The 16,068-nt window shown below is 38.3% G+C and overlaps 1 protein-coding gene across 1 annotated transcript in view; it reads right to left on the bottom strand.

Moving 5' to 3' along the window:
* il16 (interleukin 16) overlaps positions 1-16,068 on the bottom strand; it is a 48,326-nt gene that overhangs the window by 10,461 nt on the left and 21,797 nt on the right. Inside the window, exons 8-18 of the mRNA XM_079810449.1 lie at positions 14,797-14,907; positions 14,597-14,711; positions 14,384-14,457; positions 12,689-12,908; positions 10,828-10,945; positions 9,560-9,692; positions 9,252-9,351; positions 5,405-5,913; positions 3,878-3,974; positions 2,219-3,500; positions 62-248 (exon numbers count right to left, since the gene is read on the bottom strand). Of these exons, the coding sequence (XP_079666575.1) occupies positions 62-248; positions 2,219-3,500; positions 3,878-3,974; positions 5,405-5,913; positions 9,252-9,351; positions 9,560-9,692; positions 10,828-10,945; positions 12,689-12,908; positions 14,384-14,457; positions 14,597-14,711; positions 14,797-14,907 (2,946 nt within the window). The remainder of the gene's footprint in view (positions 1-61; positions 249-2,218; positions 3,501-3,877; positions 3,975-5,404; positions 5,914-9,251; positions 9,352-9,559; positions 9,693-10,827; positions 10,946-12,688; positions 12,909-14,383; positions 14,458-14,596; positions 14,712-14,796; positions 14,908-16,068) is intronic.

Raw genomic sequence — 16,068 nt, 5'->3', positions numbered from 1 at the left:
AGCCAACGGCATGTACTTTGTTGTATCGGTCTTATGATTATCAAATCAGAGCTAAACCCACCCTTAGCGTGTCTTCATCCAGATCCTTGACTTCCTGAATCATCCGCTGAATCTCCTGTGGAGGAAGGGCCGAGAGCATGGACTGGGCACAGACTGCTGAAACTGAAGTGAGTGGTCGTTCAGGTTTCCATTCTTCCTTCTCGCACTCCTCCCCTCTCTCGATGGTACGCTCTCTCAGTTCAGCCAAGCTGTAGACCAGATATAAATAAGCTTGTTTGAAAGTGCTTTAGAGCAGGGGTAGCCAACCCAGCTCCTGCTCCTGAAAGCCATCCTGCAAAGTTTGGCTCCAACCATAAATCAAACACACCTGAACCAGCTAATAAAGGTGTTCAGGATTACTTATGTGTTGAAACTGAAGTCTGTAGGAAGGTAGCCCACAAAGAGTAGGGTTGGTTCAACTTCAAACTCAATTTGGAACAGAGACTATGTTGGGGTGAGAACTGGGTGTTCAATCCTGCTCCTAGAGAGCAGATGACCTGCAGAGTTTAGCTCCAACCTGTTCCAACGCACCTGCATGAAAGTTTCTAGTTAAGGACCTCAAGACCTTGGCTGCATCTGAAATCGCATTCTCTCTTTTTTTAAACAAGTAATTACTTTGCGACTGCTAATAAAGTATGTTATAGTGTTGTCAAACGTCCCGACTTCGGTACCAAGGCTGTACTGAAATTTTACTTCAGAGCGTTGTTGAGCGGGATTGTAAACACCTCTGATTGGCCATTGTGTTCATGCGCTCATCGGATATGTCTTATGATTGGCTACAATGATTAACGCACAGCGTTTGAAAGCACACGGACATGTTTGAAAATGTTTTGAAAGGCTTCAATCAGCGGACCAGTCCAATGGGCAATCAGTGGTTTTTACGATTCCGCTCAAAAGCGCTCAAAGTGTCACATTTTTAAAATTTCAGTACCGACTTGGTACTGAAGACAGCCCTTTTGACAACATTGTGTGTGAATGTAATCCAGAAGTAATATATTCACAATGTGTTAATTGTCATGTAACCTACCCGCATCAGATGCGCTTCACTGCCATTTACAAATCCTCTCCTGTGGCCTCATGGGATAGTAAAGTGTCATATGCATACTTCAGAATATAGTCTGAAGTAGTATGTCATCCAGGTACTTTTGGCCTGTTTTATGAATACTGTAAATTTGGACATACTACTCTTTTCACATTCTGTTTTTCGCCTATATATAGTAGGAAATTATGTGATGTCAGATGCTAACATAGATTATCTAAGCCAGGTGTGTTTAGTTATAGTTGAAGCTAAACTCTGCAGGACAGTGGCCCTCCAGGAGCAGGATTGGACACCCCTGTTCTACTGCCTTAAGGCCTGTTCACACCAAGGACGATAACTATAATGATAATGGTAAAGATATAGTTCTAAAAATCATCCTAAATATAAAAGAACAGCTGAGTTCACACCACACCACAGTTATAACGATAACAGCAAAGTGAAACGATATTGTTGGAATCAATTTCAGAACGATTTTTCTAGCTGATGAACGATAAAAACATTAACAGCCAATCAGAATCCATCCTGCTGTAACGAGCTTGACCATTTAAAGTAGCAGACGACAAACCTGCAGTGTGCTTAGAATAAACCAAACTTTATTGTCCGCTGGTGTGGACGTTAACATAGCTATTGTTAGAGTTAACTTTATAGTTATCCTTCTTGGTGTGAATGGGCCTTAAGTCTTCTTTGAAATACAGGCTAATTTCAGGTTTCACTTGCACGTTGCGGCCAATTTGCTAATATCTCACCACATCTATAGACTATTTTAGGTCAAGCATGCATGACGGGAAAGTGTTTTTTTTACAGTGATAAGGAGTAGTATGAGAGTTTACAAGACATTAGCATGAAAGGGTCTGTTGTTTGTGACTAACTTGACTGGGCTACATTTCCTGTTCTCGTTTCATTTAAAACAGATTCCTGGATGATTCAAAACTCTGCAATGCCTTTATCGTACAGCCAGTTCTCAACTTGAAAGAAGTTGACATTGTTGGCTCCGGTCCCAGCAAGTGATCTTATCCCTTAACATCAGCCAACACAGCACTCCATCGAGTATAATTGTACCCCAAATGCTTTCATCTTCCGAATGCATTTGTCCCACATTGTTTTCAGAGATACAGTAATATGCTTGGATAAGTTACATACCTTACAGAGTAACCCCTCTCACTGTTTTCTAATGCTGGCGAAGGTGGGGGCTTTTCGGCTGAGGAGTCTTCTTCTATTGGGTTATGAAGAGGGGATCCAGGTGGGGCGCTCCAAGGGTTCCCAAGCCGAATGCAAGGGGACTGCGGCAGAGACTGCATGGATCGCATCAGAGCACTGGACACCTGGTTGCTGAAGGACAAGATGATCCCCAGGCTCTCTCCTTCCAAGCCACTTGAGTTGGGGGTATCCGAAGAGGGACTGAGGGGTAGACTTCGGGTCCTCAAGCTCAGCGCATGAGTTCCTGCATCTTCTGGTTTTTCTGCAAGACCCTCTTTCGAGCTGCTCGATCTCCTTGGGACGTGGCTTGAAGGGGGCGAATCCTCTTGAGAAGGTAGTGGTTCTTGCTCATTCTCAGCAGCAGGTGGAAGCTCTTTTAAGTCCAGAGCAGGTTCCTCAACAGGGATTTGCTCATTCTCAGCAGCAGGTGGAAGCTCTTTTGAGTCCAGAACAGGTTCCTCAACAGGGATTGGTTTACAGGGCTCCGAATCATGAAAAGTTGATTGTTTTTCTTCCTCTGCAGGATGGGGCTCTGAAATGATATCTGAACTGAGGGAAGTGGATTGCTCTACTTCTTCTGGAGGCTGGGTGGTGGCTGAAATGGTTGGTGTAGACTGGCAGTTATCGTTATTGTGCAAGTTGCTTGTGTCAACTTTGGTTCTCTCTGCACGGCTGTAGTCTGCAGATGAGTTTTTAGCTGTCTTCTCCATTGAAGGAAGAGATGCCGTTGGGGCAAATCGCCTGTTTGGTCTTTCGGCTCCATCGGTACTTGAGAAAGTCTCAAAAGAGCTGATCTTCTGCCTGATTGACAAATTGGCTCCTGATGAAGCAGCTCTCAGACTAATCCCAAAGGTCCTGCCAGTATCGTGGCTCCTGTTATCCGGGTGCTTCAAAGACTCTGTTATCGGTTTCCCAGACTTAATGCTCTTCAGGCTTTGACGAACCAATGCAGACTTTGGAGCCACTGGAGGCCCTTTTTTAACATTGGGAGGTTCCTCATATTTGGAGTCTGAGGTGATGTTTGTACTTTCAGAGACTGTGCTGATAACTTCAGCATCTCCATTATGGTCACTCATGGTTTTGGAGCAGAATGGCTGGTTCTCTGGACTTTCAGTCAGCTTTACCCAGGGGTCAAGTGGTTGATCTGTACTGAGCTCCAAACGAGCCTGACGTCTCAGACCGACCCTCTTATTCGGACTACACACTTGAGATGGGGACTCTGGACCTGTAACATAATAGTTTTTACATGTATTTCCCTTTACTGAGCTGCAGAACAGAGAAGTTTAAAGTGGGAACTAACTCACATGCTCCCACACATCAAATAATTGTCACAATATTGGCTCTATTTTCATTTAAAAACAGAACAGCTATAATATACATGTAAATATGCTACTTTTTAATAAAAAATATTGTTATTAGGATACTGAAATGTGCTATTATCAGCTGAATCAGGAAAAAGTCTTGACATACGTTTCTTACATTTTAGATAAGAGAATAACACAAAGTAAATGTCTATATTGAAGTTATGCAACCTACATGACATATCGCTATTTTTTTTAATTGAATATTAACCAGTAGTAGGTGTTTTTATGATTAACATACCTTTGTGCTGTCTGTCCCCTCTGTGTGTTGAGTCACTTTTAGGCTCAGCGATACAGGCAGATGCTTTAGTTCCGACTTCTGCGCGTTCAACCACTTCCTGTCACAAAAACAGGAAATGGCTGGCTGAGTTTAAGTCTTACAAAAAATGTAAAAAGGTGTAGAAATGCATTCAGTATCATTTTGTCATGCACCACTGTTGCAAACAGAATCACAGGCATATACACACACAAGAGCCATGCCCCATGCCAAACACTCGCTGTGACGAAAAGATGCACACAAATTCATATTCAAACTGTCATCAAACACTGACATGAACATGTCCAAAAAGAGGTAGCATGATTTTCTACGTACATTCTTAAACAGAAGCCTTGAGATCTTTCTCAAAGCCCTGTACAGACTGCAGAATAACTAGATGCATGTGGAGAGACAATAAAAAAGTGTATGAGGCAATAAAAGATTTGAAAGATTTCACTGTAAAATATTTGGCTCTATTTAAGGTCAAATGTATATATTTGTGATGAAAATAGATATTTATATAAAGGACATCATTTATAAAATTGGTGCATATTTTAAATGCTGCATCCTCGTTTCTCACTTTTAATTAAAATTGTAATTATCCTCTGGTGTGACAAATTATGGTGTATAAATATTCTGTATAGTCTGACCACTGCTTGTTTTATATGGCTAACCCACTGCTATCGTACACTTTTGTAGAATCAATTAAACTAAATTAAATAATAATGCATTTCTATAGTGGCATTGATAACTTAAAATCTAACACTGATGACTGGGTGCACCTTTTAAGAGGTTTAAAAAAAATCTTATTTACTTCCTTTTGGTGTCCTGATTAGCCTCAAGATATGCCCATTTAGAAATGTCACACAGGATCACAATAATAAACACAAATGTAAATATACCAATGTGTTTACTTGAGTTTGAGTTACTGTTTTTCACAGATTATGATGAAGATAGTCACACAGTCTGACATTTCCTCATTTTATAGGAAATTGCTTAAATTACAACATTATGTTTAATTGTTTATAGATATTTTTCTATTTGCTGTCCAGTCAGAAGCAATCAAAAATCCAGTCCAAAAATATAAGAAAAAAAAGTTATTTACCATTAAAGGCCGTAACATTACAGCTATTTACATGCACAATGATGGTGCAAGATTTTCAAATGCAAGACTTGTGAAGAATTTGACAATAAGGCAAGTGTTGAAGTTAAGCCAATCATGTCTTGACTTACAATACTCAACTACCATTTATGGGCAATGCAACAATCTCACTGTGAATACCGCCTACTTGTGAACAGTCTTTTTGACAGAGAGCAAAAAACAAACAGTACTATATATGCAATCCAATACGTAGATTTAATTCCTGGATGCAATTCATTTATTGGGCATAACCTCACTGACATAATAATAATTGATGTGAAACCCTACACAAGGAAGAAAAAACAAAGAACAAAATAATTGCTCAATAGAAAATAGTGCATTTCATAAATGTGTACTGTATATAGTCATACCTGGCAATTGCTTTGAGAAGGCAGCAGATCTTCCTCTTTTACTGGTGAACCTCGACTAGAGCTGCTCGAATCAGTCAGTGCTTCCTGACTGGTGACTTCCTGTCGTCTGCAGTACCTCCGTGTATGGTTTGTAAGTCCCGGCGTAGAATTTCTCACCCCACCTGTATGCACATCTAATGTTTGTTGTCCAGTGAAATTTACTGGACATTTATAAGGAATGTTGTAGTCGTCATCAGTGAACGAAGCTGGAGAAAGTGTGTTATTAAGTGAAGTTTCACTGTTGGTTGTTAAAGAGACGTCCATGCTCTGTACTCTGGTGACGTGCTCTGGGTGTAGGAAGGATTGATTGGTGACGCTGGCTGGTATACAACGCTGGCTGTAGGCCCCCTCACTGCATGATCGGATCATGGGTTTCTGCGCTCGTCTACAGGTCAGATGACTCGCGGTCCTCTCCAGACAGCGGATACACTTCTGTCTGCTGTGCGAACAGGGTTCTGATCTCCTCAGACCTAAGATCAGATACAGACATGTCTAAACCAACTGCCTATCTTCTCTTCTCTGCAGAAGAGTCACCATGGACAGTTCATTTTGTACAAATTGTAAACAAGCGACTAAGCAGACATGGGTGCATGGCTTTGACAGCCGGGGCCCTGAGAATCATCTCTACCTTTCGATGGCCCAGTGTGTGTGTGTATATACAGTAAATATTTTTTTTTTATTATATACATATATTAGGGGTGTAACAATATATTGTCTTACAATATATCGCAATACAAAAATGCAACAATATTTATCGTGGATTGTGACGATCTGTATTGTGTATAGTTCACCCAAAATTGAAAATTATTGCGCGAGAGAAAATGTAAGTTTACAGAGTTGAGTGTCAGTAATACATTAAACTACTATATATAATGTTGAATATAATGTATAATAATGCAATGGGGGATATATTTATGGTTCCTGATAATGGCAAATGTCTTATGTTACCTGTAAAAAGTGGCCTACATTATTTTAAATATATCTAGTTTAGTGATATTCTAGTCAGAATCATGAATATTTTTATTTTGGTGTCACCATTGACCTGTGCATTTGGTTACCAGCACCAAGTTCAAGCCTATTCATTTCCACCCCCAATGTAATACCAAATTTAGCATTTTAATCAACAGTACATTTTTTGTTAACCTTTTACCATATGTCTAGGAGTATAGCAAAAATATCGTATCGTGAGTTCAGTATCATGATATGTATCGAATCGTAACATGAGGGTATTGTTACATCCATAATATATAAATACACACACACATACATACATACATATATATATATATATATGTATACAAACATACATACATATTGGATTTTACGTTTATATTTTATATTTATTGTAAAATATTCACTATGGAAATTTCCATGACTTTAAAAAAAAAATTTTTTTTTAACTTATATTCATGTATGCTTGATTTAAAAAAAAAAAATGTAGGTCACAATTTGAAAATGTCCTTAAAGGTCCCATGGCATGAACATTTAATTTTATGAGGTTTTTTAACATTAATATGAGTTCCCCTAGCCTGTATATGGTCCCCAAGTGGCTAGAAATGTTGATGGGTGTAAACCGAGTTCTGGCTGTCTTTCTCTGCCTTGAAAATGAGAGCTCAGATGAGCTGATCTGGAATTGTCCTGTTATGACATCATACCAGGAAAGGTTACCTCCCCTTCCTCTGCAACATAATCTAACACTCATTTCAAATGCAAAGATGTCAGCCAATCACAACAGTGGGCATTTTCACTGAAGTCTTACAGCAGACACGCCCCTTGAAACAGGACATTCAGCCAGAGGGGTAATAACAGTATAGAAAAAAATGCCTTTTATTTCTAAATTATGACATTTTTTAATGTAAAAATCATACTAAAAATATAAGTACACCTCAGGAAACATTATAAAATAATAGAAAAATGCCATGCCATGGGACCTTTAACATTTCCAAGTTTTCCATGACCACTGAAACCGTGCAAGTCATGTTGGAAACAATTTAAAGTTTTTAAAAGGGGCACTTCAGCGCTGGGAAGATGAATGTGTATTTAAAATGTGTCATTTATGTAGTAGAAATGTGAAATTATTTTTGAATTTGGTGCCTTCTAGACTGAGAAAAGACAGAAAATGTATTTTTGTCTCATGTGGATGAAAGACAACAACTCCCAGAATGCACTTGCTTCGCTGCCCTACGAGGCCACTCCCTACACCGCCCCCAGCATCGTTTTGATCTTCATAATAATACAATAATTTCGTTCAGTTAGTTAGAGAATAAACACTACAATTAAAAACTGAACGTGTATTTTCAATAAAGTGTGAGTGAGCCGAACGAAAGTCACGGGACAAACGCAGCAGGAGTCAGATTTTTATTCAGCACGAGAGCGAAGTAAGAGCTGAGGTAAGCGCGCTTGTCAATCTCAGCGAGTGTCCAGTCTGGCACGTTTTCTGATCACTTATGGAAAGCTAAACTTTCTTAGGAATTAATTGAAAAGTTGAAACACTCACTTTGCTCTGCACCGCTCCGGTTATGAAGGCCCGAGGCCGAGCCGAGCGCATTTACATTCTGTGAGTGACATCTCTCCCCTGTGGGCGGGTTGAAAACATGCGGAACAGCTCCTACTACTGGCTGTAGTCTCTAGCCTCTGGCTATTTTATTTCTGGAAAAAATCCTCAGATGACGCAAAATGGTGATATTTGCGTCATCGGAGGATTTTTTCCAGAAATAAAATGCATAATTCTCTCGTGTCAGGGGGATATGAGGGGGGAAAGTACCATAATTCAAATATACTATGGGGTTTCTACTGATATAAAGCTTAATGCTAAATCACTGAAGTGACCCTTTAAGTCTGAGTCCTGAGCCCTGGTTTCACACTTCTAAGTAAAGCATAACTTTACAACTAAAACCGTTTACAACTCACACACCTCATGTCAGCAGCATGTGTATATGGTACACAAACAACACTTTTTTCAGTAAATCTGACTGAATCCAGGCACAACCAACTCTTAAAAGGTGCAGTAAGTGATTTCTGAAAAACACAGTTAATAACCTAAACAAACACACCCCTCCTTTCTTTGCTCCGCCCCTAAAATGCACAAGCACGCAATGCAAGAGTGGATGTCTCATCAAAGCTGAAGCGAAGCAAAATAATGCTTCGCAAAAAAATAAAGCAAAGATGATAAACCAATAACAAGGAAGAACACAAAAAGTACACAAGAGTATATAGTTGCCGGCAGCACACCAGTTCCAGAAAAACAATGGCACTCAAAATGGTCCTGTTACTATAGCTAACATTACAACAGTATTTCTTGGCTCTGTGAAACATAATAAAACTAATGTTAGAAAGCTTTTCTAATATTAATGCGAGTCCTAAAGCTCTTGCCTGAACAAAATCCTTCTTTTCCCAGTAATATTCCTCTGACCTTTTCTCTTTTGTAATCTCAGCCATCTCTCTTTCTACAGTCTCCCTCTTGCTTGCTCTCTCTCGTCCCCCATCATGAGTGGACACGCCCCCAACTGCTGATTGGCTACAAGTGTGTCCGATTCACTTTCAACAGCGTTTCTCAGAAATGGCTTACTGCACCTTTAAATGCATTACCATTGGTATGCATTTGTAATTGTGATCCTCCTGGAATTAATTAGATTACACGATGATCAATTTTAACCCACTCACAGTAACACTTTCACTTAGATGTTAATGTGGTAACCCCAAAATAAGTTTACGTTCTGTACAGTGCCACAGTAACAGTTGCAATTACGCTGCAGATGCAGGATGTGTGAAATAGGCCTTCAGAGCAAACAAAAGATCAATAACTCACTGCTGTTACATCCATCCATACTCCACTGACTCCTGTCTCTCCTCAGTCTGCTGTGCTCCACCGCCTGAGCGATCGCCTCATTGAGCTGCTGCTCAGAAACCTTCATGTACACAGAGAAACACATGCAATTTATGGCATTGATATTTTAGCACACACTCTGACAAGGTCTAACTTATGAACACAATTGTGAAGGTTTGACTGCCCACAGCCATAATGAAGTGTAAATTGTCATGGCACATGTGAGTAAATCTGGCCCATGCCAGGAGATGCTCTCTTATGTTATACTCCTGAAGGGAAAGTAGACCTACTTTTGGGTCAGGGTGTCGACTGATGATGATCTGAACCGGGCCCGGGCTGCACTGACTCAGAACCGTGTACACATCGTTCAGTGTCATGTTGCAAACCACCGTGTCATTGATCTCCATGATCTCATCGCCACATCTGACAAACATTCACATTCTACTTATTAACAACCCAGTAACCGCACACAGTATTACAGCAATTCACAGCGCTACAGTTTGGTTAGTTTTAAAAAGAGACCACACTTAGGAAAATAAAATAATGTTGCCATTTATAACAGGACATGGAGTATATCATTTTGCTTACCAAAAATGATCAGTACCAAACCACAACTTGGAGAAAAGTTACTTTTTATCATATACATCCTAATCTTAAAGTAAAACATTGCGGAAACGTGCCTTCACGTAGCCTCAAAACATCAAATTAACATATTTTTGCAAAAAGACCACACTAAAATATTTGAGAGCGATTTTTTTGTGCTTGTTCAAATTACTTTGTTAAAATGTGTCAATGCGACAGAGTACTTGAACATTTTGCCATCAGTGTATCTTAATTGAATGAAAATGGCGCATTTTCTGCTGCGACAGCACGGCCTGTACTCTTTCCCTGTATTATATCTTTCATGTTATGTTGGTTATGTTGTGTGTGTTAAACAAGTGCAGTGCTATGGAGAAGAATTTACCCCTGGGGACAATAAAGTTAAAGCTTAATTTCATTAAGTCCATTACAATAAAATGTGCTAAATTTAAGTTGACTAAATCACTTTGTGTTGAGACTAAATGAATGGTTTTTGGTGACATAACTAACTGGGCAATGGATCTGTATTTCCCAGCATGGGATTGCGTTCTCTTTCAACTGATTCAAGAAAATATTATTTGTTTAAACTTGTCATGTCGTATGGATATAAATGAATTGCACAGAGCTTTCCATAATTTAGAGGTAATGAAGTTCACTGAACAAAAACTATTTTTGAGTGAAAACTTTTTTTTTTTTAAATGCAACTATAATTTTTGTACATTTAAACTTTTTTGGGGGGAATTGCAATTTGCTATATATCTGCCAAACATTTAACTAAAGCAAATTGAGATTATTCAAATGATTTACATTTCGTGAATGGAGAATATTATTTGACACACGACAAGTATAATATTGCCTACAGGTGAGGTGGAATTATATATAGATTTGCTAAAAATGTACACTGGAGTCTCATATCTCATATTTATGTCTTTTATGTTATTGGCAACATTCTACTATTAAAGATGTATCAGGTTCAAACCTTAATCGTCCATCCATGTGTGCCACTGATCCTGGTGACAGCGTGTGAATGAAGATTCCCGGGCAGCCGCCAGCTGAAGGTACACAGCACAAGCCAATGCCTAGACCTACGCCAAACTCTGGACAATACAAAATACACATTATACATTATCCTCACATGTTCATTTTCTTCCCAGACTTTTGTAGTCATCATAATCACTTACAATAAGATGTGATTTTAGAGATGAGATTTGAAACATGGTGGTGAATGTATATTAAAGCCACACTATGTAATTATTTTATAATTATATTATTTATTATTATATCCTTATTCAAAACAAAGGATAGCTTGATGATGCCTTCATTTCACGGAGCTTTTATTATGCTGCAGATTGTGTTGAAAGTTATATTATAATGCTTCTCGGCTACTATGAGTCACTTGTTGCACACTGCAATAAGCTAGATCGATATTAGACCTGGTAAAACATGGTACTTTCGGTTAAAGAAAATGAGATTTAAACAATAAGACTAAATGTGTTGAGCTCTATAACAATGATTTGTTTTCTGTATTCAAACAGTTGTTCACCTGTCTAATAAAACAATATATTAAAGAGTGCTTCCATGGTGTTTCCAAATCGAGGGTAACGCGGGTATGATGTCATTGATAGGCGACACATGGTCACGGTCCGTGTCCTGGTTAAAATCGCTTCTTTCTCTGGATTTAAAAATTCTTGGAAACATTTGGGATAATGTAAGTACACAAGTCAACAACATATTTATAACATTGTTCTAGTGGTTTTTGGATATTTTAATAAAAAAATGTGCCTTTTCCATTGTAGGTTTGTTCCTTAAAGTTACCACAAAATCAAAATGGACAAATCTAGCTTTTAATGAAATATTGCAGTATTTATTATAAATGATTTACCATATCACAACAATCCAATCAATTCCCGTCCTACATTTTGCTCGTTCAAGAATTCTTTTCACTTAGATTAATATCACAACTTCCATTTCGTGCTGACTTTAAGCTATTGCACAGCTTCAGAAGACTCATAATACAAGGGCCTATTTTTTTTTTTACCTTTTTGTAGTTTGACTGTAAATTACTTAGAGATTTTTGGATATTTTTAAAATATCTCCCTTTTTACCCATTATAGGAGAGAAAATCAAATGGGTTTGGACAACTTTCATTATTGCTTGAACTATCCTTTAAGACAACATTAAAGTAAAGATGAGACAATGTCCTTACTGTAGGGTAAGTATTTTTAGTAACTCAAGGTTTTGGATTTATGCTGTTGTGCAGCTACACAAATCAGGCACGATTTAGCTCTGGAGACGTTTATGCGCAGAGCTCAGACTGAAAGCGTTTGATTGATGTGTGATATGCAACTTAAGCAACTTCAGTGTTTTTCACACCTTCGACAGTGTTCGGTTTTGACATGGTCTTGTGAATGTTTCTCAACCCTCTGCAGTCTAAGCAACGATTGCAATTCAGTTTGTAACCTAGTCAGAAATGTGTCCACTTAAAAATGACATTTGTGTCATCATTCACTGACTTTGAAAGACTTGTGTCATTCGAATCCGCATATTTTTCTTTCTTCTGTGAAACACAAAACGAGCAATACTGAATAATTCACTAGTCATTATTTGTCGTGCGATTACAAGGAATAGGGACTGAAACTGAAAAAAAAAAAGATATCAGAAAACTACTATAACTCGTGCATTATGTATAACTATTCTGAAGTCATACAGTAGTTTTGTATGCGAAGCTAACAACTAATTTTATATTTCATAGTTTGTGCTGGTAGACAAAACAATTCACCGTGATTGTGCCAGTGTGTATGTGATGAATAAACTTTGAACAATGAGATTTGGATATGTACCCTTATGCAACGTGATCTCCATCATGACTCTGTCCTGGGGTTTTGCAGAGGTGTTGAGGCAGTTATAGTCTCCCAGATCAGCACTGACTCGACTTATACCGGTGCTGGAGCTCAGCGATCTGGATCGGCATAGCTGAGACACCTGTCCGTTGCTGCCCAGCATGGCGCCCACCCGCAGACTGGTCCTCACTACCAGCGTTAACAAACCCTTCTTCACTTGCTTCAGAAAGAGAAAACAAGTTTATTGCTGATGAAACCTGATGGATTATTGATAGATCGACATATTGTCTAGGTGGATTAATCAGGTGATAGTTGGATTTTTTTTAGACTTTTTGAGTAAATATTGTATAAAATAAATGTATTTAATTTTAGCATTTTTTATGTATTTATTTCCTATATTGTAGCATTAAATATATTATAGTGTTCATATCAGTATTATATTATGTATGTTACCTTAAGTTTCTATGATGAGGTTAAACATAATATTATATTCTTTATGTTAAATTTATAGAAAGAAATGTTAGCTATGGTTGCTATTATAATAATTGCATTTTGGTTACTGTATATTTTTCTTTGTACTCATGAAAAAAATATATATATATATGACATATATAATGTAAAATATATAATATACACCGATCAGGCATTACATTATGACACCCTTCCTAATATTGTGTTGGTCCCCCTTTTGCTGCCAAAACAGCCCTGACCCGTTGACGCATGGACTCCACTAGACCCCTAAAGGCGTGCTGTGGTATCTGGCACAAAGATGTTAGCAGCAGATCCTTTAAGTTGCGAGGTGGGGCCTCCATGAATCAGACTTGTTTGTTCAGCACATCTCACAGATGCTCGATTTGATTGATATCTGGGAATTTTGAGGCCAAGTCAACACCTCAAACCATTCCTGAACCATTTTTTCTTTGTGGCAGGGCGCATTATCAAAGTAAGTAAAAAAAACGATATTCATCAGACCAGGCCACCTTCTTCCATTGCTCCGTGGTCCATTTCTGATGCACACGTGCCCACTTTGGTGTGTTCGGTGGTGGACAAGGATCAGGGTGGGCACCCTGACTGGTATGCGGCTATGCAGCTGCAACAAACTGTGATGCACTGTGTATTCTGACACCTTTCTATCAGAACCAGCATTAACTTCTTGAGTAATTTGAGCTACAGTAGCTCATCTGTTTGATCAGACCACACGAGCCAACCTTCGCTGCATCAATGAGCTTTGGCAACCCATGACCCCGTCGCCGGTTCACCACTGTTCTTTCCCTGGGCCACTATAAATACTGACCACTGCAGACCGGGAACACCCCACAAGAGCTGCAGTTTTGGAGATGCTCGGACCCAGTCGTCTAGCCATCACAATTTGGCCCTTTGGTCGCTCAAATCCTTACGCTTGCCCATTTTTCCTATTTCTAACACATCAACTTTGACAACAAAATGTTCACTTGCTGCCTAATATATCCCACCCACTAACAGGTGCCGTGATGAAGAGATAATCAGTGTTTTTCACTTCACCTGTCAGTGGTCATATGCCTGATCGGTGTATATGCGTGTGTGTGTGTGTGTGTGTGTGTGTGTGTGTATAATTTTGTGTTTTTAATTACATTTTTCTATTAAAGTTACTGTTAAATCAGCCATCAGCTTTTAAAACAACCCATATCAGTCAGTTTGACAAAACAGGTTACTCACTTTAAACTTCTGTAAGGCATCTTCATGGGTCAAGCCGTGCAAAGATTCACCATTCAATTCCAGTATCTCGTCTCCTGTAATCCAGAAACACTAATATCGTTTTCTATCCACTTCTGGGTAATGCAGCTGTGAGTGTTGATGGGAAAGCTTCATTTTGAGGTAAGTGTTAGATCCATTACCAATTACAGTATGATATTTAACTAATGAGTCCACCTTCCTGTAGTCTTCCATCAGCGGCCGCTGCACCTCCAGGGAAGATGGTCTTCACGTAAATCCCCATTGGGCCATACATGCTGTCTCTGCCTCCTACTATACTGAATCCCAGGCCCTGGAATACCACAAGAGCAGTTTCAATGGTGAACATTCAATGCATCTTATTTTTTGTTGCATAGATATGACTTGTGTTTGGTTACCTTGCCATGGCCCTTCATGAGGACAATGTTGGAGATGATAAATGCCTGTACGCTGCTGCAGGAGGGAACCAAGTGTGCTGAACTCAGAGAGCGAGATGGTCTAACCACAGCCTGCAGAGACAGAGGAGCGCACAAATAATGTGGTAAGCAGCGGGTCAAACGCTCAAGGCCAAAAAGGACAATATGAGATGTTTTTATTTCATGAAATTGGGCTTCACAGAGCAGATGTGTTCGTACACTATTTGCGTTACTTGTGGCATTCCCATGACGTTCATTAAAAATAGCCACTTTGCTGATGTGAGAGGGAAAGCACTTGGTAGAGAACACTTCTAGAGAAAGAGAGAGATGATTTGAGCACTTACTGCAACAGTCATTTATTTGATTACCAGTATAGCGATGGCCTTATCAAATAAAGTGCAACAGCTGAAAGGCTATTCAACATTCACCGCTCTACTCTCATTCAGAACTCGTCAGGCAAAACAAGTCCGGAACATAGAACTCAACAGCTGCACTGCTTTTGTAGCCTAAGTGATTTTTTACACTAACCATCCGCAATCCAGTATAACCAGGCACTTCACCATATTTGTAAACTCAAAAATGTAACTTACAAAAAAAAATAAAAAATATTGCCATTAGTCAGTGTATTCTGTGCAATTGTAAGTCGCGATTTTGCTACATCAGTGACACAGTTTAAAAACATTTTTACATTTTAATTTAAATATTAAAACTTTTAATTTTATAATAAAAAATTATTAAAAAACAAACTTACATTTATCATTTATTCATTATATATATATATATATATATATATTTTTTTTTTCTTTTTTTTTTTCTTCTTCATATTGATATTTATTTTATTACTATATTTATGTTATACTATTTACACCAAAAATAAGTTTATTGTGCGGCGTATACCGTTACCATGATATAAAATTAGTTATGCCGTGATATAATATTTTGCCCATAGTATTGTTATTGTTAACTAACTAACTAACTAACTAACGAACTAACTAACTAACTAACTAACTAACTAACTAACTAACTAACTAACTAACTAACTAACTAACTAACTAACTAACTAACTAACTAACTAACTAACTATATACTGTATATGATATAAAGCTGAAGTAAAATAATATATAAATATTACATATTAAATCATATTAAACCTAAAAAACTTAAATGAAAATATCTGAAATAAAATACGTTGATGTACTTAAATAATTTAGAAAAAAAAGAAGAGTAAAAAAGAGAAATTAATGAATACAACTT

Source organism: Gobio gobio, assembly GCF_949357685.1.
Source record: "Gobio gobio genome assembly, chromosome: 2".
NCBI lineage: Eukaryota > Metazoa > Chordata > Actinopteri > Cypriniformes > Gobionidae > Gobio > Gobio gobio.
The sequence above is the reverse complement of the archived record's forward strand: the minus strand, read 5'-3'. Positions and strand labels throughout refer to the sequence as shown.